The sequence below is a fragment of the Netta rufina genome, assembly GCF_964035555.1.
Source record: "Netta rufina genome assembly, chromosome: 8".
NCBI classification, from domain to species: domain Eukaryota; kingdom Metazoa; phylum Chordata; class Aves; order Anseriformes; family Anatidae; genus Netta; species Netta rufina.
Genome location: NC_140131.1, coordinates 11,478,483 through 11,501,922, shown reverse-complemented (window position 1 = coordinate 11,501,922; position 23,440 = coordinate 11,478,483). Strand labels below are relative to the sequence as shown.

General features: G+C 39.3%; 1 protein-coding gene across 1 annotated transcript; it reads left to right on the top strand.

The window, feature by feature from the left end:
• Nucleotides 1–27: 27 nt before the first annotated feature.
• On the top strand, nt 28–20,821 carry CFAP57 (cilia and flagella associated protein 57; the record flags this gene model as incomplete). Its single annotated transcript, XM_084291479.1, has 22 exons — nt 28–184; nt 264–583; nt 1,882–2,165; nt 2,319–2,502; nt 3,338–3,490; nt 4,218–4,357; nt 5,075–5,240; nt 5,618–5,731; nt 6,199–6,411; nt 7,038–7,211; nt 7,409–7,570; nt 8,046–8,201; nt 10,339–10,432; nt 11,340–11,530; nt 12,582–12,755; nt 13,542–13,700; nt 14,097–14,240; nt 15,360–15,476; nt 15,937–16,071; nt 16,194–16,337; nt 20,201–20,327; nt 20,610–20,821. 22 exons carry the CDS (start codon nt 28–30, stop codon nt 20,819–20,821), a joined length of 3,720 nt encoding a protein of 1,239 aa, XP_084147605.1.
• Between the last annotated feature and the right edge of the window lie 2,619 nt (nt 20,822–23,440).

Here is a 23,440-nt window from a genome sequence, read left to right as displayed (position 1 = left end):
GGCCGCGGTTGCCGGGCCGACGGCGTCATGGCGGCCGCGGTGGCGGAGCCGGTCGCCGTCTTCGGCTGCCGGCCGCGGGTGGGCGGCGGCGTCTGCTTCGTGGGCGAGCGGGAGGTGCTGCACGCCGCCGGCACGGGCTGCGCCCGGCTGCACACCGAGCACAGGCAGCAGGCCTTCTTCCCAGGTGGCCTCGGCCCCGCTCCCCGTGCCCGGTGCCGGTGCCGGTGCCCGCCCCGCCTTGCTGACCGCTCTCCTCCCCGCAGGCCGCGAGAAGAGCCGGGGCGTGCAGGCGCTGGCCGTCAGCCCCGACCGGCGGTTCCTGGCCGTGTCCGAGACGGCGGCGGAGGAGCCGGTGCTGACGGTGTACGAGCTGCCGGCGGGGCAGCCGCCGCGGAGGAGGAGGGCGCTGGTGGCCGCCGAGCTCCCGGCGCGGGAGGCGCCCGTGTCCCTCGCCTTCTCCCCCGACTGCCGGGGCCTGGCGGCCGCCACCGGCCCGCCCGAGGTGCTGCTGGCCTACTGGCTGTGGGACAAGCGGCGGCTGCTGGCGACCGTGAGCCTGCAGGCCCCGGGCGGCGGCTGCCAGGTAACGGCACCGGGGGCGGGACAGCGCCCTGAGAGCCAGCTGCCGAGGGAGGCTGCCGATGGGCAACCCGGCAGCTGAGAGAATGTGGCCCTTACACCGTGCTGCTCGGGAACGGCAGTGCCCGAAAAGAGCCCGGCCCAAGGGACAAGTGCAGCTGATGTTTTCCTGTGGCATCTGTGCAGGGCAAGGCAGAGAGGAGAGGGCTCTGCAGACTCTACAGGGTTTCTGTCACCTTTCTTGGGATCTCATATTGGCCCCTCTCAGCAGCAGCACGCAGCTAAATGAGGACATTGTCATGTCCTTATATCACAGGACACCTATGGTGTGTGGCCGGCATAGTTGGCCAGTGCAGGTGCAACGTGTCCATTGTGTAACCACAGAAACACTCATGAAATACAGTGGCTGCACTAAGTAGGCTTAACACACATCTTGGGAGCTCTCGGTGTGGTTGGGCACCTTTTTCTTCCCGCAGTCTATTCTATGTCCAGATCAGAAGAGTATCTCAGAAAGAGTGGCTGGGAGCAGGATGATGCCACTCAAACAGTTCCTGCATCCTGCTTAGGTTGCCCTGTTTGAGTATCTTTCTTGCAGGGAGGCAAGAGGCTTTCATTACGTGGGTTGATTGGGCCCTAGCTGCTATTTTTTTCTGGGGTACAGCTGCAAGCAGAGGTGGGGTGACTAGCTTCAAGAGCTCAGCTCCTGAAGAGAGAAGTGTGAAGATGACCTCTGTCTAAGGTCCCATTAAGAATGAAAAACAGGTCTAACTACCCCTGCTGTCCTTCTTGAGTACTGAGGTGGTTACTCCACTGTTTTCATCCATACATCCCTAATTCTACAAACTAAAATGCATGAATAAGGTTTGCCTCTCCCTTAAGTTCTTCCTCGCCCTTAAGAATGGATGGTCTCACTTTTCAGGTAGCTGGCTATCTGAAAAACTTGCTAATCTGTAGTAAAGATGTATTTTTGCCATTGTTGTGTGATTCTGAAGGGAAGAGACAACTTCCATATTACATTGTGATTCAGATGGCTTCTCAGCTTAATAGAATTATAGGATCTGTAACATGGTGTAAAATTGATATACACAGTTCTGAAAGGGGGAAAACTAAATTATATAGTTAGGATTTTTTTACTCTCTTCTGTATTCCTATATGTTTCTGTAAGCCTTTTTCCCTCATTTTACTCATTTTATTTCCTGCATCTAGAACCTTTCTAGAACTTTTTTTTTTTTTTTTTTTTCTTGTAAGTTCTGAAAGTGAACAAAGCTATGTGAAGTAATTTCTCTCTCCTTTGTTCCATAGGTAAGCTTTAGTCCTCAAGACAATACACGTATTTGTATCACTGGAAATGGCTTTTTTAAAGTTTTTAAATACAGTGAGGGAACTTTGAAGCAGATGAATTTACAAAAGGGAAAGCCACAAAACTACTTGTGCCATGCCTGGCTGTCTGAGGAAGAAGTTGTATGTGGTACTGACACAGGCAAGCTTATGTTGTTTGAAAATGGAGAGCTGTGCTGGCAGACAAGTGTAGAGTACAGAAAACCACCCAAAAAAGAAGGTAGCACAACAACAAAAGAATATGAGAGGTAAATCTTTGCAGAATTACTGGTAGGTTCATACTTGTGCATGAAGATTTCTTCTTGTCCTGTTTATGAATGTGTTATATTTTTGTTGCTGATGAGAAACATTTTTGTTTTGTCTTTTGTATACTTAAGTCTTTATGCATTTACTTCTTGCAGATATTCTGAAGTCTCTTGTGAACTGGCTTCTGAAGATAATGGTTCACAACAGGATCCTGTGCCTCGAATATCTGCAGTTGCAGCCTATACTAAAGGCTTTGCATGTTCATGTAGCCCAGGAGTTGTTCTTCTGTTTGAGAAAACTGAGGAAAAGGAAGTCTACAAGGAGAGTCAAGAAATCTGGGTAGGGGGATTGCTTTACTAAACAATTATGCAGCAGAGATCCACTTTGAAAGGTGGGAGGGTTGCTTCTGAGTCAGTTATTAATAATTTTAAATGCATCTTTAAAACACATTATAAGCATTGGCTAAGTGTCCTGGTGAGGTAGAAAGTCAGGGATTTGCCAGAGGTCATGCTGAAAGTCAGTGACAGCCTTTTGCAAGGCAGCTCTGCGTGTTCTACGTGTTCAGTATGCTTTCAGGTTGCTAAAGTTCGGGAGACCTTTAAGAAACTTGTATTTATGGAGACTTGGGAGCTAAGAAATAGTCTCCATCAGTTCTGAAAACTTTTTTTTGCCTTTTTTCTGCTTTTTTTTTTTTTGGGGGGGGGGGGGGGCAGCTGCTTTTTTTCCCCAAGGCAAAGCTTTTTTTTTTTTTTTTTTTTTTTTCCTTCAGATATTCAGTATAGATTGAGACAATGCACTTTTAAGTAAGCTAGTAAGATTTCTAACCGTTCTATAAGAAGCAGTTTGCACTGACTTCCTGTGGTCCCAGGATAAGAACATTTAACTCTGGTGATCTGGTCAAACCTTTAAGATTCCTGCTGAAATGTCCTTTGATGCTTTTTTCAGCTTCATTGTTGTAGGTACAGTTATGTTATCTTGAATGCTCTTCCCTGCCTGGCAGAACTTGTGTTCTGTTTACTATCCAAGTTCTCTTACTGAGGGAACTCCTGGTCTTACATTGTATATAAGTATGTATGTACTTATTAGGGTAGCATTGCAGCAGAAGCATGTGTGTATGTGTGCACATATGCCTACTGGAATGTGGAATATCCCATAGGGTACTTTTCTTGTGCAGGTTCCTCAGGACCTGTTCACCACTGTGCCAAAGCAGTCACATGGCCAGGATATTACATGTATATGCTTCAGCCCCTCTGAGGAAACAATGGTTGTTCATACAAATAAAAATCAGCTTTACATATTTACTATGCCCTCCACAGATCTTCTGAAGGTGAGTGCAACCTTTCCACATTCCACAACCAGCATGCCCAGTAAGGGCTGTATAGTAATGGCACAGGCTATTCAGTGTCACTTTCTGTGATGTGTTCTCATGCAATCTGTTAGCTAGAGTCTGAACCCTTAAACCTCATGATATGAAGTGCTCTGCACGCTTCTCTAAGGGCTCTATTTCAGCAGCATTTCAACTTGTATGGGGCTAAATACCTAACCTGTGTACAGCAATACAAAAAAATATTTACATGAAAGGGTTTTGTAGTTATGGGACCTTTTTCTACATGTAGCCTAAAAAGTTACTGTTGCTGCATTTCCAGCATGTAACAGCTAACATCCTGATTAATTTGCTTATCATTCAGCACTTGAACACTTCTAAATATCTGGCTGACCATAACGTCTTAACTGTGTTCTTGGTGGTCCAGTTCTATTTATTTATCTAACTTGTACTTCTCTCGGTACCTACAATTATGTTGTGCTCTCTGTAGTGCATGAGAACTATGGTGCCTGCATCTTCCCTGCATCACTTCTCTTGATTATTAATTACAAAGTTGAAGCTGATCCTAACTCTTCTGTGTTTCTAGGGCTATGTTCAGACTGGTGCAGTGACAGGGTTAAGTGGCTTCCTCAAATCAGCTATACACAAAGAGCTATGATAGATTTCTTACCTGACTTACTGCCTGCAGTGAAATACTTGATATTTTTTGAATGTTCTCATTTGTTCTCAGGAGCAATCAAGTCATTTTGCATATCTGCATTTTCCATTACATTCTGCTTCGATCACGGGTCTGGACATCTGTATTCGGAGACCCATTATTGCTACTTGTTCCCTGGACAGATCTGTTCGCATCTGGAATTACAAGACAAAGTAAAGAGTTGCTTTTGTTTGTTACTATCTCCTGCTTTTTTGTATTTTGTACTGGGCAGGTGACAGCACAATCTCATATGAATGACAGTGTTCCACTAAAATTCTTGTGTGGTGTGGGATACAAATGGCCTTACTGACATGATTTGGTCAATGTATATATGCAGTTCCTATAAAGACAGTGTTGATAGAATCCATAGCCTTTTCTATTAAGCCAAATTTGTGTTTAACTTCTCATGTGTTTTGGAAAAAGAATCTTGAGGAACGTTTCATTCAGCTTGAGATCAGTTGTCCTTAAGACTACAGACAATAAACTTAAGATATTGTTGTCCCATCTCCTGCTTCATGGCTGTAGTTCTGAAGCAAAATGAATCCAACTTTTAAGGTTCAGTGGGGGCGAAGGGAAGGAAAACAAATCTTAGAGGACACATTTGTGCAGGTTCTCAAACAGAGCTTCACCTACCTTCTTTGTTGTATTACAGTAAGAAAGGATTTGCTGCTGCACTTTCCCCACCTTTTCTGTGAACCAGAAAGTTCATATTTGCCCTTGTTCCTGTAATATCTGTGATCATTACTTAACCAAATACTTACAGATTTCCTCAAGGATAAGGCAAAGTCAGATTGTACCTGCAGTTGCATCTGCTGGGCCAGATGTTGTCTTGTCAGGTGTGCAAAGGGATTTTGTACTGTTCCATACTGCACAGTGGTTTTGTCTTTCAGCACTTTGGAGCTGTATAAGGAATTTCAGGAGGAGGCACACGCAGTATCACTTCACCCCACTGGCCTTTTCTGTTTGGTTGGGTTTTCTGACAAACTACGATTTCTAAGTATACTATATGAGGACATGCATGTTTTCAAGGAGTTTGCTGTGAGAAGGTGCGAGGAGGTAAGGAATGATGCAAGAATGAAACTGGGGAGTTACAGGGAGCAGAGGGGTGAAAAAAAATGACAGAAGATAGCGTCCTGTCTGTTAGATCCTAGTAAGAGTTAGGATATCAAAGCAGAGAGAAAAGGTTTCTGACTTCTGGAAAAGGAGCCTCGGGAACCATGTGTAACTGTGGGCTTGGGAACCACTGAAGGGGTCATTTCAGAAATGTTAGAGGATTGGATTTTACAGGGGAAAGCACCAACTAAGAAAGTGGTAAGAGGCTGATTATACTCCTTACGTAGCATTCAGATGTTACATGATGTCATTGGAATTCAATGCATGAATTTTTATATCCACAGCATCTACAGTAACAGTTGGCTATATTCTTTTTGTAGTGCTCATTCAGTAATGGAGGCCATCTTTTTGCTGCAGCTAATGGAAATGTGATTCAAATTTATTCCAGCATCACCTTTGAGAATACTAATAATCTAAAAGGACACAGTGGGAAGGTCAGTAAACAAATCTTGAACAGTACAACTCATTAAAGTGTGGACTAGTTCATAAGATGCATTTTGAAAAGGTGAAGTACAACCTGTGACACAAAAATTAGAACAAGGAATACAAAAGTCAATTTCGCTACTTAGTGTATGTGTTCACTACATACATCTAGAGTCAGTCCTTAAGTTAAATGAGAATGATTTTCAGATAGCTGAACTAGGGGAAATATCCCAACAGTAAATTATAAAAATAAAATGTACTGCTTATTACAGAAATTAGCTTTTTCTGTTAGTGTGGTCATGAGGTAATTTGTATTGATTCTTTTTGAATGCTGAAATGGAATTATCTGAAACGTACCTAAGCTACGTAAGTAAAACTTAGAAATGCGGTTCCAAAGTTGTCGTGGTTTTACCAGTAAAATGACTCTCTACTGTATAATTTGCACATTGGGGTCCTTGGTGTGTTTTGCTTTTGCCAGATACGTGCAGTAAAATGGAGTGCAGATGATGCAAAATTTGTCTCCTGTGACACACACGGTGCTGTGTATGAGTGGAATTTATTGACAGGTAAAAGGGAGACGGAGTGTGTGCTCAGGTCCTGCATCTACAGCAGCATTTCTCTTTCTTCTGATGCCAAAATCATCTTTGCTGTTGGATCAGACCAAACTCTCAAAGAAATTTCAGAGTCTTCGGTGAGCTAACATGTGCTCTGGATGTTAACTAAGTTCTCTGGGGAGGGTTTACTGCTTAGGTTTTCTTATCTGTTTGGTAAGTAGAAATCAGTGATTTTTTGATAGCTGCAGTATTTAGTGACACTTTTCTTGTGTTCTTATGTCCTTTATCATGAAACCTGAGATTCTGTTGTAGTTTTGCATCTTTATAACCTTACTTGGATTTACCCAGAAATCTTCTAACCCCACTAATGTACTAACTTTGCAATATGGTATTGACTGTTTTGCTGAAATATCAGGGTATTGGATCTACCTCTGTAGGCTACATGCATATATATATATATTTTAAATCCAGAACAATATTAAATTGTACATGGTAATCATTACATTTTTCAGAAGAGATTGATTTATGGAACTTGGCTTAAAATTTTAAGAGTGCACATGTGCATAAAGCTTAATACTAATTACTGTTAATGCTTGTTTGTTTTTCTATAGGCATGTAGATTCTTTAAACTGCTTAATTTGCTGCAGGCAGTGATATGACAATTGCTCATGTAATAAGTAATCAAATAATTTGGGGGAACTTTATGTAACATGGTGTTTTTCTGTGTGTTTTGGTTGTTTAGTTTTTTGTTATTCTTTTTTAGATCCAGCATGAAGTGCCTGCTTTTGATGTTGAATATACTGCAGTAGCTGTTTCTCATTCCAAGAACATGGTATTTGTTGGTACATCTCTGGGGACAATTCGAGCTATGAAGTACCCCTTGCCTTTGCGCAGGGATTTCAATGAGTATCAGGCCCATGCAGGGGCTGTTACAAAGGTAACATGGAATACATTCTTTTCCCTACTGTGCCAGTTGCACGTCTCATTTAGCATTGATTGTCCTTCCCATTTCATAGCATAATACGTTAAAACGAAGTCTGAGCCTGCATGTGGATAATGGAGATTAGAGCATTCACAGAAGTCCTGTCTTTAGAAATAAAAGTCTCGACTATTTTACTTTCTCTTTCTTCTAAGATGTCTGTAACGAACGATGACCAATTTCTGCTGACTGCCTCAGAGGATGGCTCTATATTGATCTGGAAGGTGTATGACAAGGAAGGTGGGGTCCTGAAACGGGAAAAGGAAGTGGAATATGCTGAGGAAGTGCTGATCATGAGATCAGATATAGAAGAGAAGGTAGGAGGAGCAACCTGTGCGTATGAACCATAGAATTCCTGGTCTACAGCTTATGAATTACGTATTCAAGATTTTTGTGACTAGCAATGCCTATTTGTTTAGGAGGGTTTTCATGACTTTCTTCATAAGAAGAGGCTACAGCAAGTAGCTGCAGCTGCTTGTTAATATGCAAACAGTGTTGTATTTGCAGCAAATGCAGATAAAAGTTTAGGCTTTTCTCTAATACTTCACCCAATCACTTGTGAGCAGTTTTAATGTGGTGAAAAAGTCAGGAACTGCGTTTTATAAACCATCTTGTAAAATAAGAAAGGAATTTTACTTCTGGAACTTCTTGGTCTGTCTTGCTGAAAATTCTCTGCAAAGGCTGTCTTTTTCATAAATATGTGCATATAGATAAAACATCCTTAATAAGTTGTTGCTAGTGGTAAATAATCTCTCTATTAAAAGAAATATTTTCTCATCCATGTCCTAACAGAGTCAAGCAATGCTAGACCTGCAGATTCGTGTGAAAGAGCTACAGACAGAAAATGATTACCAGTTACGTCTCAAGGACATGAACTATAATGAAAAAATGAAGGAATTAAAAGACATTTTCAGTAAGGAAATAGGCTCCCTTAAAACGAAACACCAGGTATGATTTATAATGCAGTGCCAAATACCAAGAAATCTTTCCCTTTCCCTTTTTGTGTTAAATTCAAACTTGCATTAAATATGTATGAATGCCATAAGGCATCTGAAAAGTGAAATATTCCTTTCCAATAAAGATGTTCTTGATATCTGTAAAGCATGAACGTATCTTATAGGTACTGAGGGGAAGCAAGAGATCTCCCAGGTAGCCTGGGAGAAAACAGTTTCAGCAGTTTCTGCAGTAAGTGCTGCCAAAGACCAGGGACCAGTAAGCTATATCACCCTTGAGTAGAAATGGGACTGTGCTTTAAAACCTCCATCAAGTGCAAGTTGCACCTGCTGCAGGATCCAAAAATTGTTCTTCTTAATGCCTTCTTCTTTATGCTTTGGCTGCTTAGCATTTTTAAGAGTACTCAGTGATGTGTCTTGTATGCTTTTTGAAAACAGGAGTAAAATATATTCCCTGGATTTCTCCTGTTCACGTACTTACTGATTTCTCTGTGGTCATGTTCCTGAAAGGCAAAAGCCATAAGAATTATTCCCAGTGTCTTATTTATCTGTGTCCACTAATTCTATTCTGTCCATCTGTCTGGTGTACACACCAGCTTTATGATTTATTGCATTTGTATTATTTTGGGATATTTCTGGACCCTTTTTAAAGTTAGAATGCAAGTGATGCAATAGCAATTTCACTGTCAGATGGCTTGAAGTGAGAGATTGTCCACCGTATATCACTATTCAATTCTGTCATCCGTATGTTCTTTTCAATATTTTTAATGAATAATATCCTGTCCTGATGATTTGTCAGCACTTATTTTGTTGAGTTTTATATAGCCATTTCAAACAGTATTTTGACTCCACATAAAAAAGGATTCCAGAGTGAAAGCTTGCTAAGTTACTAATTAATTCTATTATTTTTATGGTCTTTTCATTTTCAAGTGCTCCTTTTATATCTTTCTCGTCTTTTGGTTCTGCAGATAGTCTGACAGGTTTCTACTTCTGATTTTTTTTTTTTTTTTTTTTTTGAGAAATTTAATTATTCGTTTTAATGTTTTCAGGTTGATCCTTAGGCTCTTTGGTGTTTCTGGTGGGTTTTGGTGGTTTTTGTGTGTTTTTTTTTTTTTTTACTATTATTTATTTAATTAATTATTTAACTAACCAGAGTTTTAACCTTTCTGTTTTTTCTCACTTTTGTACAGCTTGACCTTTCAGAAGAAAACCTTTTCGCTTCTTATAGATTCCTCTACCTGTGTTTTACCTGTGCCAGTTTTATTCTGCTGTTCTTCAGGTCTTTTCGTAGGTAGTGCTTGGCTATAGAGTTTTACTAATCTCAGCTACACTGAAACTTTTTATGGCTTGGTGATTATAAGCTTGCAAGCAAATGTCTTTGAAAGTGAATAAAAGTCCTAGGCAGGGAAGTTGTACTTCCTGTATAAGTATCAGTATGTGTTAAGATTAAACGGAATGACAGATTTAGGCAGGTTTGGGGCTAGCCTTTCTAGTTTTTGTAACGAGTAGGCAAAGAGAGTATTTCTGTTTATGCAAGACCCATACAGTAGTTATGAGAAGAAGGTCATAAAGTTGTATGCATGGCAGTTCTCTCCAAATTTTCTGGGAAATTTCTCACCCATCTTCTTTTTCCAATTCTTAGTGCTTTTTTAGATTAAGTCATTTGTAGTGGTAGTAGAACATTCCAAGAAAATGGTGTTCAAGCCTCAGTTTGAATGTCAGTGTTTTAGGATCGCAAAGTTGCTCCAAGGAGAAAGGAAGTAGCTTGAATTTTGTTATCTTGACAGCAATTTGCAGAACTGCAAATTCTCCTCAAACAGACACACTCAAAGAAGTGGAGGTTTTTGTGGCTTACAAACTTTTCTTGTTAAATTAGGGTTATACAATGCCTTGTATTGTATGAAGTCCATTTGCTACTTTCCATTAGCTTCCTTAGTTTTGTAATTTGTTGTAGTGAATTAATCTCTGGGAAAACTCATTTTTGTAATGCCTGTTATCTGCCTTTTTTGGTGAGAGATTTCAAACATAAATCTGTTGTGTATGTGTTCCCCATCATGGGCAAGAACTCAAAGAATTAGGACACTGCTTTGCCTAATTTTGAATTAAAATTTATTTTTCTTATTCTTTACCAGATTTTGCAGGCAGAAAAAGAAAAACAGGAGCTGCAACACCAGTCTCAACTGTCTGAGCTGATGAATAAACAGGCCAAGGAGATGCAAGACCTAGGTTAGATGTTAAATATTTATAACTAGAATGTGAAGGACTTGCATTAGATTGCTAGCAACTAACATGATGGGAAGAGATTACTAGAGTGCAAAGCACAAGGAAAAAATGCATGTATGTCATACAGTTATCGCAAACCAAATATTTGTCTTAACAGCATGCACAAGCAAGAAAATGTGCATGTGGGCACTGTATCTTTTATGTTCTGTTCCTGAGATTAGTAATTTCCTTATTTATACTATAGCTCATTGTACAATAATAGTGATACCATACAGTTCAGCAAGCAGGCTAATTAATGTACAGGGTGCACAACATGGAAATACCTGAACCCCAGATTCTTAAGATAAAGCAGAAATACTGCAAATTAGTACAAAAAATCAAGTCCACCCATAAGAGAGGCCATTGCTTACTCATCCTCTGTAGCAGTTGTACTTTTACAGTTCTGTCATTGTTGACATTCTCAAGAAAATGCTTAGAGTGGCTATTATTCATTTATTGTTATGGCAAACTAGGAGATTTCAGTGCAGGTTTTGCACTTGTTCAAGCTGGAACAGAACTTTTTTTTTTTTTTTTTTTTCTGTTGCAGTGAGCAGGGATACAATGGAATATTCAGAAACAAAACTGAGAAGGGTGAATGACAGCTTTGTAGTGGGCATTATTAGTGAAGCAATAAGTAAAAGGAAGAGCAGGAAACCCAAGAGATGGTTTTCTGATGTAGAATTTTGTATGGCCACAGAGCCTAAAACCCCTGTATATCTGATGAAGAAAGTGATGAGGTGCTTCTAGTGTAACTTATTGCAACCAGGTGCCAAAAAGACAGTAGGAAATAAGACATTGATAACTGCAAAAGGATAGGATACATCTCTCTTTTCTATTAGTTTTATCAGTTCCATATGTTTCCTGTTACCAGAATCTGAAAGTAATCAGAAACTCTTAATGGAAAATGAGAAATACCAGGAGCTGCAAGTAAAATCCCAGAGGATGCAGGAGGAATATGAGAAACAACTGCACAATTTGGAGGAAAGCAAAAGCAGGACTGTGGAGGAGCTAACAGTATATTATGAGGAAAAACTTAATGAGAAAACTGTTCTGTTGGAAGAGGTAGGAAACTTGATTGACAGCTTGAATTATTGACTATGTTTATTTCAAACTGTGATGAAATGTTCCCTAGAGGAAGGAAAGTTGTCTCCCTTCATGCAAATCCTAATCTGCCTGTAACCTTGGGGAAATATGTCGACAAGTAGAATAGTAATGAGGAAAACCCCAGCTGAGTTACCAGCTTTTTCTGGGCTTCATACATTCAGGAAGTAACCTGTGAAGGAGAATATCCTTGGGCATTCTATTTGCCTCTTTCTCCTATATCTAAGAATTCCTATTTAATGTGTGTTAGATAATACACTTAACGGCAGTTGGAGAAAGATTCAATCACCTTGTTCTAATGAAGAGATAGCATATCTAAAATGGTGAATTCTGTGACAGATCAATTCCTATTTGCTGAAATCACCACTGACACTAAGTCCCTGGGGTTCCTGTCCCCATAATTTGGGGAATACCCTGAGTACTTGAAAAAATCCTGCACATTGAGGTCAAAGACTTGGCCAGATAGGGTAGCCAGATAACCAATGCTCATACATCTAGTACCAATAAATTCGATCAACATCACCGACTGCAGCCCTATGTTGCAACACCAATATGGAAAGAATGAGAGGAAAGAACATGAGAAGGGAGTGATAAAGAGACCAATGGAAAACTGAGTGTTTATTGGTTATTAATGTTATTAATTAATGTTTGTTGGTTATTAATGCATCAGAAACAGCAACTTAAAAAGATTTTTTGAAGTGTTTCTCATGTTTGCGTTTGCTTCTGCCTGGACAATTTTGCTGATTTGAGCTAGATTTCAGATAATTATTTTTTTTAATATTGCAGTGTTCTTAAGACTTGGATGCTTTCAGTTAAGATTTTTTTTGTATCTGTCTTAAGTTTTTTAAGTGATTTTAATCCCTTAAGAAATTGTTAGCTTAAATTATATTGTTGTTGAAGAATCCACTAAATATAGGCCCTCCCAGGAGAAGGACCATTACAGATAAAGAATTATCCTCTTTATTGATCTCTTACTTTTGTGTTCTCTAATATTTACTTCTCCTAACTGCAGGCAGAGGAGGATATAAGGCAGCAGCTTCAAGCACATGAAGAAATTAGGAAACAGATTGAAGAAGATGAAGACCAAGAAATTCTAGATATCAAAATCAAGTATGAGAAGCGACTTGTAGAAGAGAAAGAATCAAATCTGCAACTGAAGGGAGAAATAGGAGTCATGAATAAAAGGGTATCTCTTATTCTGTGATAGGATCACACCTGTAACATGGAGACCTATAGCCAAGTATTGAATATGATTAATGGCATGTTAAGGCCTAATAATATTTAGTCTGTAAATATTTGGCATTTCATATGAGAATATTCGTCCCTTTTTATATCAGTTTGAATATTTCAGGGTATTTGTGAAAAAGAAGTGTTCTGATTGTGTTGTTGATACAGTTATAGACAGATGTGTGTGTGTTATTTTTAGTACACTTTTTGTATCTTATGTAGTTTGAAATCATAAATAATAATATTATCCATCCTATAGTGGGAAAGAAATGAACCTTTTCATTTTTCCAAGATCCAATGTACTACTACATTAGAAAAATACTTCTACTGCTTCATTTAATGCAATACACTTTGTGTTTTGTACACATCATCATTTTTTATTGTTCTTACTCCTTGAGTTTTTAAGGAGGCATAAAACCTTTTAGCTCTGTTACTAGCTGGGCATTACATTTGCCTAAGGATGTTCGATGGGCATTTTTTCTTTAAGTTTATTCAGTATCTATTTTGGAGGCATAGAGGTTCTCTACCTTCCTGCAGTCTTTTTATCATGGTATTGCTTTAAGTTCTGATGTTTTTTAGACACCAGCACATTAAATGCTCTTCTTGAAGTGATATCTAAATCCTGTACTGTCTTAATTTGATAACCTTTATCTTACACTGTCTTCAAAGTAACTTAGAAAGTATGGTAGTTAAGTGGAGCACAGCTCCTGAAGATTTTTAAACTCTTACCTGTTTGCCTCTCTAGTTGAGCAGCTTACAGAAAGAGCTCAAGGAACGAAACAATGACATTGAGGAAATGAAACTGGAACAGCAGAAGCTGCAAGACGTAATTAAGTCACTGGAAAAGGACATTGTGGCGCTGAAGACAGAAATTGAAGAGAGAGCTAACACTATCCAGGACAAGGTGAGAAACTGGACAAGTGGCTGATATCAAAGTCACCCTCCCTTAATTTAATACAAGTAATTATTTTGACAGTATTGTGTTAATATCACATGACTGGAAGCTCAATTTTAATTTGAAGAATTTGCAGTCTTTAGTTTGAGTCCTCAGTGTTTTACTGACATTCTAAGCTTTTGGGAGCTCAAGTGTTGAGTTTCTCACCCCCCATTCTGGGATGTGTAGGATTACACATTATCTCTGCATTATTTGTCCCCTTCCTACTCACCCAGTCTGTGTGAAGTATATGAAGCCTAGTTTTCCATTAGATCTATGACTACGGTTTTGGCCTCTGCCATGTTTGTACATTGTCTGTTTGAGAGTGCTGTGGCTGATTCATAACTCTTTACACATTTCTCCCAGGAGAAGCATATAAATGACCTGAAAAAGAAAAATCAGGAACTGGAAAAGTTCAAGTTTGTACTGGACCACAGAATAGAGCAGTGTAAGAAGCAAATAGAATCACGTGAAAATGACATTGAAACGATGAATGGGCAGATCCATGAGGTGGGTAACACTGTCATTTGGCCTCTGCTGCTAAACCCTTTGGCTGAATACAGAGATGACCAGGCAAGTCCCTTGGAGGTTGACCTGTTTGTTCCTTAACTTCTTTCAAGGATACACAGCATTGATTCAGTATCTTTACAGCTAATAAAAATATCTATACACAATACTTGCTATTTATTTTTGTGTCACATTTTATCAATGATCAATACAGTTACTTAAGCTCCTCTTTCAGTATTTTGTTCTAGACTTTGAGTAATAAAATTTTTGCTTAAAAATATATCTCATGCTTGTGTAGTTGTCCTGCATGTACCCTGTAGAGTTTGCAAGACATTGCCTTTACTGATGTGGAGGAAGAGAGAGTGAACTTCTCTTACAAAGTAACAGATTTATGCAAACATAACCCAATTTAGGAATTAGGTTCGTCACCTAATCCATGGAAATTTTCCATGTGTTCATAATTAGCTTGCAGCAAATTTTTTTGAGGCGACTTATCCATGATAGGATCTCACTGTGATTTCTCAATAGCTAATCAGTGACCTGTTAGTTTTCATAAGTCTGTTTATTCAGAATGAAAGCCTTTTAAATAACTAATGAACATTTTATGTGCATGTCAGACTATCATGATGAAAGCCTTAGCCTCTTCTCTGGTCACCATCTCACGTCAGTAAATGCTGAAGCATTAGTGCTTTTTTCCCCTGTATTCTACATATGTCATCACAGCTTTTCATTCGTTTCCTTTCAGTATCAGTTGGCTCTTATCGTTGTACTTGCTTTTTCCTGTATTTACTATTAATTTATACCACACCCATTTTTATTCAGGTGGAACAGTACAGCTTCAGTCCAAGTCAAGGAAATGAAGAGGAATCACAACAGTTAAATAACTGTAACTCTAACTCAAAATGGGATTGAATAGGCTAGGCATTTTTTGCGCGTTTTCTCTGTGCTCTGGCAGAGGGCAGTGTTGTTCCAAAATCGTCTTGGTTCATGTTGTATGTAATTCTACCTGAAGAGGGATCTACTCCCTCAAGTCTGTGTTTCTTGTCTCTGGTTCTCCTGTTGTGTGTTGTTTTTCTCGTAATGTCTTCTCTTAATCTTGATTTCCCCCCTGCTTCCTTTCAGATGGAGGGGGAACTGGAACGATTCCAGAAGGAGAGCACACATTTGAAACTGAACATCACACAACTGCAGCAGAAACTAAAGGCAACTGATCACAGCATGCACAGAGAGAGGCAGAAGGTATGAGGTAGCAGTCCACAGGTCCTGCATAATGAAACAGGGGGGATGAAACACTGCAGAAACATTAATCTGGGCAAAGAGGTCCTTCAGGGATACTGTGTACAAGGACCAGGGAACAGGAGATTCTCTGGTTAAGTGGGAACAGTGACAGAAAACTTCCAAATCTGAAACCAGGTTAGCTACATGTATTTGATACTAAAAAAGTTTCTCGTTTGTTGGTTTTCCCAGGTTTAACAGAGCAGTGAGGCAGAAGCCTGAGTCAGTGCCCTATCAGTTGTGGTTTTTTGTTTGTTTGTTTGTTTTGATTTTAATGAAGTATTTTAAAACACTAAAGGAAAGTAAAAGTATATGAGAGCTTTTACCTGTTCTGCTAGACTTTCTAGAAGATTGCATGTGAGAGAGTGCTCTGATGAGCCAAATAAGAATGTATTTACATTAAATGTTAACTGTATTCTTGCAGAAACAAAATATGGAAGATTTGATCAAACGGTTTAAAATGGATCTTCATAATTGTGTGGGCTTCATTCAGGATTACAAAAAACTGAAGTATGGGATCCGCGAACTCTACACCAAGTATGTGCAGCAATTGGACATGGTGAGTTACCTTCTCACACGGTGAGTTGCTTTTGCCTTCTCCTTGCAGGTGAATTTATGTGGTAGTATACTGAGGCAAAATTATGTGGTAGCATATTGAGGCAAAACTTTGTGCCCTCTCAGGTGGAGACTGAAGAGGTAGATGTAGATTTGCAGAAGGAGTACACAAGACAACGAGAGTATCTTGAGAGGAATTTGGCAGCTTTAAAAAAGAAGGTGGTGAAGGATCAGGAAGTCCATCAAGCTGCTTACGTGCGCATCATGCAGGTAACAAGCTTTTTCCTTATGTTAAGGGAGGTAAGAATGAAGCAGTTGCACAGAATAGACTTCAGTCACCATACTGATATAATTTGTTAGGACTTTGAAACAGTTTTGATTTGCTTCCTTGCCAGAAATGCCTAAGACTTTCAAGAGTTTCTATTCAAAGGTAATATTCATTGAGCTCTAGTGCTCAACAGTCTTCTGGACAGAAAGAGCAAGATCTCTGAAGCCAGAAAACAATGCTGTGTGTGGATGCTTTCCTTTGTCTGCCACTTCCCAATGTTAGAGGAGATAGGGATCTCTGCTGCCCGGATTTATTTTTTTTTTAAGCCATTGATGGACTTATTTTATTTTGAGGGGCATTTAGAATTGCCATCATAGTCAATTTGCACCTGAGTACCAAGCTGCGCTTGCTGTGTGGTGGTGTTTAGGAAGTAATTTTGGAGGAAGAGAGGATTGGCTTTCTTTGGCCGCATAGTCCCATGCCTACTGGTCTGAATTCAGAAGAACTTTCTGCTGCTCACATCCGTGTTTTCCAAGGAAGTTCAGAAACAAATGATAAATAAGCCTATTTGTACCAAGACCTCTCAGAATATTTGTTCTTTACAAGGAAGGATAAACTTGTGACTGCTGGGGCCAAAGACCTAATTTGTTTTCATCTGGAATGAGAGGATCTAAAGGCCCACAACCAACATCCTGGGAGGACAGCACTTGTACAGTCTCTTCTTGCCCTGGTCTCCCTTTGCTCAGTCAGCATTTCCTTTTCCCCTCACTAGCTCTTTCTTCATTGTTAGCTTATTATCCTTCCTCAGGATCTCTAGACCTCAGTCCTCTCCTAAATCATCTGTCCTTTGTTATATATTCATAGTGTTCCTTCAGGCCCAGGCAGCAGTGATCTTCTTTGGCCTTGATTTATTTTTTTTTTTATTCCTTCTGTGAATTAGATGCTTCCTTTTCACACAAAATGAGATGGCTGCAGAAAAGAAACTGAAGAATTTCCTTTCTGGAATAGGGTGACAGATGGTGCTCATAATGATAATACTTGATGTCTTGGACCGGTAAGCTTAACGTGAAATGATGATTAAAAATTAATTAATAAAACATCTGGAAGATGAAGATATCAAAGGTTCTAACCAGCCTAGTTTCTTCAAAGAAAAAGCAGTTCTCTGAAGTCTAGTAGATTAACGAGACTTTACAGCCAGGAGGAATTATCATGGTCTTCCAGTCCATCACAGGAGGCTTTTAAGACTAGTTTAGACAAACTTCTGTCAGGGCTTGCTTTGAACAAGTAAATGACATTTTGATGGCCTTCTAGCTCTGTATTTCTGTAATTCCTTAGTTGTGCTTACATTTTCAGAGCTGTGCATTCCTCTTTGAGTGACTGTTCATAGGTACATTCCGTTAGTGACTGCTGCAACAGATGATTAGAAATGTCAAGATAATTTTAATTATTCTTACCAATTGACAAGTTGCTTGTTGTTGGACTGTTAGCTTTCCCTCCAGCCTCTGTATTTGTAATGACGTCTTTGGTCGTGTGGATATGTAAGAACAGACATACTGAACAATCTCAAAGTAAGACTGCTTGAACTGAAGCATGTATAGGATGATCTTTTCTATGATGTGTCATACTGTTCTCTGACAGTCAGCACTGTAAGGACGTAGGAGATTGTAGATTGCATCCTGACGCGATCTGCAGTTGTTCCTGGTGTCCTCATCCTCTATGCATTTGATCAATCTCTTTTCTGATCTATTTTTCACATTTCCACATCATCCTATGACAATGAGTTTTGCAGTGAACATTTTTTTTAATCCGTTGCATGATCATTTCAATGCAGTGCAAGCTTACTGTCAGAATGCAAAGACTGAGTTAAAAGCTACTCTCTCTTTATAGCATGCCTCTTCAGAAGAATATTATCAGCATCAGCCAGCAGTCTTTTTAGCACCCAGCAAGCCAAACATTTCTACATAGCCCAGATTACCTCGTACAGGATACTATGCATTATGCTAATAGGACAAAAGTACGATCTTCAATAGATAACAGCATTCAGCCACTTGGAGTGAATTTATGAATGTATTCATGCCAAAGTGCACCTTAACAGAAATAGCATGACATAACCCTGAAAGCTGTTCATCAGAAAATTTCTGTGATTGATTCTCTGAAGCTATCCTATTCAGGATCAAGCTCTGGCATAAACATATAGCAGCTAAATTTCATCGGTGTTTAAAGAGTTGAATTAAACAGGTCAGAGTCTACAAAATACTATATTTTCAGAGCAGTCTGCATTGGGTCACTAGTTCATGCTGCATTTAGAGTCCAACACAACCAGTGCAAGACCAACTGTTCCTGCCCAACAACTTCAAACCTTAACACGTTCCACAATCTGCCTCTGCGTCATTGATTTTCAGATGAAGGGAAACTATAGCATAGTTGGTATACATGTCTTCGTTTGAGCTATTAAAAATCTTGCCAGATACATGCACCTTGAGTTATTGCTGCCAACTTGAACTCCTTGAATGCATCTGCATACAGAAAACTGCTGTAAGTGTGGTACTTTGTTACTAACCTGTCCCGAGTTGTCTGTTTCTACTGCATTGACGCTTGTGTGATGCTAGTATGTCTAATATATCATAAGGAACCAAATCACATGCTTTCCATATGTCTCTCATGGCAACATAGTTTTCTTTATCAACCAAAATTACCATCTAATCAAAAAGAATCAAGACTTGAAAATATCTTTTCAATATTGAAATATCAGTAATCCTTGTTTGTATCACCTGCTGTTTAACTGTGTTTCCTGTTGTATGAGACTGTTATTAAAAGTGTACCTTTTGGCCACCTATCTTTCACAAATATTGCTGTTTATAGTGAAGTTCCAGGAGCTGAAATGGTGCTGTTTTCCAAAACTTCTGAAAAACCATTACAGATAACTGAAATCACTAATGCTTTTCATACTAGCTGTTGATGTGATTTCACTGTCAAATGAACAGAAGCACATATACAATTTCACTCCTCTTGAATTAGAAAAGAAATATTTAGCTAGTGATTCTCCTGTTTATGAGTCATGAGCAACAATTTTATCATCCTTCACTAGTATTAGCCCATATTGTTTATGCTGAGGTCTTTGAACCTGTTAATACAGTGAGTACAGGAGAATGATATTGCATTCATGTGTACCATCACAACACCTTCAGCAAGATTCTTTGTGGTATGCTGTTAAAAAATTAGAGCTGAACTTTTACAGATTGAAAACTGATTAAAAAAGAACAAAAGTTGAATACATGGCCAACTTTTCCTAATTACAAAATGTTAACAGTAGGTGTCTCAAGTCTACATCCGCTTTATGTATTTCTTAGTAATGTGGAAGGGGTGTTGGAAAGTGATGTCAGTCATAACTAATGAAAAAGTCTTTGAAGAACTACAAGGAGATATGGATCATTTAAGTGAACAGGCACATGGTGGCAAGTGAAAAGCAAAATAATGCACCCTGGAGGGAGGAATGGGATTTCTTCACATTGATTCTGGATTAATTGGATCAATCCCAGAACAGGACCTGAGCTTCCCTGTTGAATTGTCAGAGAAGATGATGTCTTAAAGTGAAGCTGCAGTCAGAAAAGCAAAACAAAAATTAGCTTATTGAGGTAACGTGATTAGAGTACTGTCATGTTTTATACCAGATGTACTGTTGCTTTTGTCTGAAATGCATAAAGTACTGACTGCTCTAGCTCCACACGCATATAGTATGTTCTGCTTCTTATGCTGATTCTACGCTCTCCAGTGTCCTTCCAAAGGAAATGAGGATACATATTGCTGAGCTATTGATATAGTCCTGTACATGTACTTTTCCTTATAAAGCACATTATTTTTGCAGGAAAATGTAAGTCTGATTAAGGAAATTAATGACTTGCGGCAAGAACTGAAGGCGGCCTATACCCAGGTACATGACCTCCAGTCAAAACTAAGGTTAACCAAGAAGAAGCAAGCAATTCAAGACCCAGGTGAATAGTGCTTCTTGTGTTTCCATATTGTCAGGGCTCATTCCAGAAGCCCTCTTTGTCCTTAGTGAGCAATTCTGTTACTGCCCTTGTATTGGAGCAGCTTGTCTTGCCTGATGGCACCTGTTATATTGTATGTAACATTCTGGTGAATACTGCAAAATCTTACTATTTGGCTTTACTCTTCAGTTCTGAAAGATGCTTATTCCTTTCCTTCCTTATTCCAAAGAACTGTAAGCTAGACCTTTGTTTCTGTGCTCTTTATTCTCTGTTTTTATCTTCTAGCTCCCTCCAGTGAACTGCTGTCCAGCCCAGCTGTGCTGAGGTTGAATGCACAGAAGGAAAATGAGAAAATCATAGAAATGCAGCAGCTGGAAATTCAATACCTACGAGACCAAATCAAGGAGAAGGGGCAAAGCCTTGCAGGTCAGCCTCTGTTGGATGGAATGTTTCCTAAGCTGAATCTGGAAAGAAGCCACAAGACACAGCAACAGTGACCTGGCTCAAGGACACTTTATGTTATTATATTCTCCTGGCAACATAAGAAATACAACAGCATAGATTAGACTTCCGTGATCATATACTCTTCCACTAGAAGCGTTTGTGCAGCACACATTGCTGAGGACACAAGGCATCAGTCTTACTCCCCTCCTCCTTTCCTGTAAACTGTTCTTTCCTCTCATTTAAGAACGCGTGTTCTGAAGTCTTTCTGCCAAGGAGTCAAGATAAAAAATAAATATATTTGTGTTAGTGCAAAACTGATCTTTGTGCCTTCATAATTGGGCAGGTATACACTTGAAAGATAATGTGTCCTCATGTGTCTTGAAAAATGTGTCCTAGTTCAGGACTGCTGGTAACTCTGTAAACATTTCTACTAGAATTCTAATTGTATTGTGCTACAAAAATCACCATCAACCTTCTGTTTTCCAGTATTTTGTATATCCATACAAAGGGCTGCCTGTATTTAGACAGGAATAATGTCTCTTATTCCAAGGAAGTGTCCAGTCCCTGACTAAAAATCAGTCACACCGTAAAGGCAACCTTTACCTAGTGGTCAAGCACACTTGAACTGGAGCCCTTCTTTAAGCCTCTGCCTGATGTCTTTGGATGTGTTGTCTCCTCTATTAAAATCATTTCAGCAGGACAAAAACATTGCCCAGTTTCAGACTCCAAAATCTCCAATAAAGTCCAAATCTTATGTCATACCTCACCTATAACTTAGATAATTTCACCTTTGTTTTGTCTATTTTCCAACATCTGTAACTGCTTTAGTTCTTTTTTTTTTTTTTCAGTGAAATTATTCTTAATAAAACACTTTTGAAAATACTGATGCATAGAAAATAAACAAGGAGTCATTTCTCTAATCATTAGAGAAAAAGTAAATATTTCATCCTTTGTTGTCAGTACACGGATACATGCCTGCCTCACTGAAGAATTCTGTGCATGCTTCAGAAGTTTTTAGCTACTGATTGAGTATGGGAGCTATATCGTGTTATAACAGCCACTACATTATTGTTTCTGTTTTTTATCCTGAAGTATAGAGAAGTGACAAGTGCTTTCTAAATGCTACTAATATTATTACACTGAAGATCAAGGTGCCAAGGCTGGATAACATGTAACCTGTATTAATATTTGGGATGCTAGACAATTCCAGGCTAACTCCATGGTAAAACAGATGGTTCCATGAGCACCTATGACCTAGGAGACTTCAGCTGAGTGCCTTGTCCTTGAATGTTGAATAAAGCTTCCTTAGTCTTACTTCTTTCATTTTGTAGCTTTAACCTGTGTGAAGTGTAATTTTTACAGGAACAGAAGGAAGAAGTTATGATGGAATTGGTCTCTTAACGTGCTAGCTTAACACCCTTTTTTCCTCCCTCCCCCCCAATATAATCATCTTGATACTTCCTGTACAGAAAGAGGATGTAATTAATGTAATTAGCAAATATTTTAGAAACTAGTTCCCTCTTAAATTTTCAGAACACACCCATATAATTTGCTAGACTCCCATGTGGTATAATTTTCCCCTCACTTTGTAGAATAAATTGAGTGGTAGCAGCCACTACTTTAATGGATGTGGTTTAGAGAAATGGAATCAATCTTTCTGAAGAAAAAGAACCTTGTCCTAATAAGAGGAAGAAGCATATGCAGGTGAAGAATGATTTCTAAGTGGTGATTAATATGCTTAAAAGTATGCCTGTGTGTCACCCTCATTAAAAAGATGTCATTTTAAAGATGATACAAAGCCTGATGGATGAAGCCTACATAGACAGCTGGCAAACTCGGTTCAAGAGGATTTTGAACTTGCTCATGGTGGGTAAGAGGTGACTAAAACATTGTTTGTCAAAGGAGAACATTAAAGGTCAGGCATAGCAAAATGTTACAGCTGGGGTTTATCAGAGATTCACTGGGAAAAAAAATATTTTCCCTCTGTACTGGGAAAACAAGGCCATGATCAATCTCCTACGCATGTGCTGTAGAAATGCTTTCAGAATTAAGATTTAACTCGATTATGGTTTGGTATTCTGATGGTCTTCTGAATTTCTCAGGGTGCAAAGGTGCTTTCTGCTTTCATCCTCTCTTGGTCTGTGTTCTCTGATGAGCATCTCATGCTTTTATAAAGTTAGAGGCCACTTTTTAAAGTGAATACATGGCCATCTTTAGAGCTGAACAAGGCTTCCTCTTCGATGATGTGTTTGTTAACTGGCCCACGAAAAGGACAATTTTTTCTGGGTATTTAACCTCGTTATTCAAGAGCATTTCTATAGAGATGTCCACCACATCCCATTTGTTATTTTAAGTTTTCACCAACCACTGGAGAAATTATATTTCACAAGGTTCAAAAGATCCTGTCACAGCTGTCGTACTAACTGGTGTCTAAGTATTAGCATGTCATAAGCTTCTCATCTTACAGCCTGCCAAAAAACTACCATGTATCTTAATAACTGAGTCTCTTTCCATTGCTCAGGTAAGAACTGTTGTTCAGCCCTCTTTGCTTCTTTCTGCATCTCACAGGAGATTTTCTGGCTGCTCAGACCCATGGCAGTGATCTCTCTGTAGCCCTCTCCTATCACTAAGCCCAGCCACAAGGGAGGGGACCTGTGCTCCATCCAGGAGCC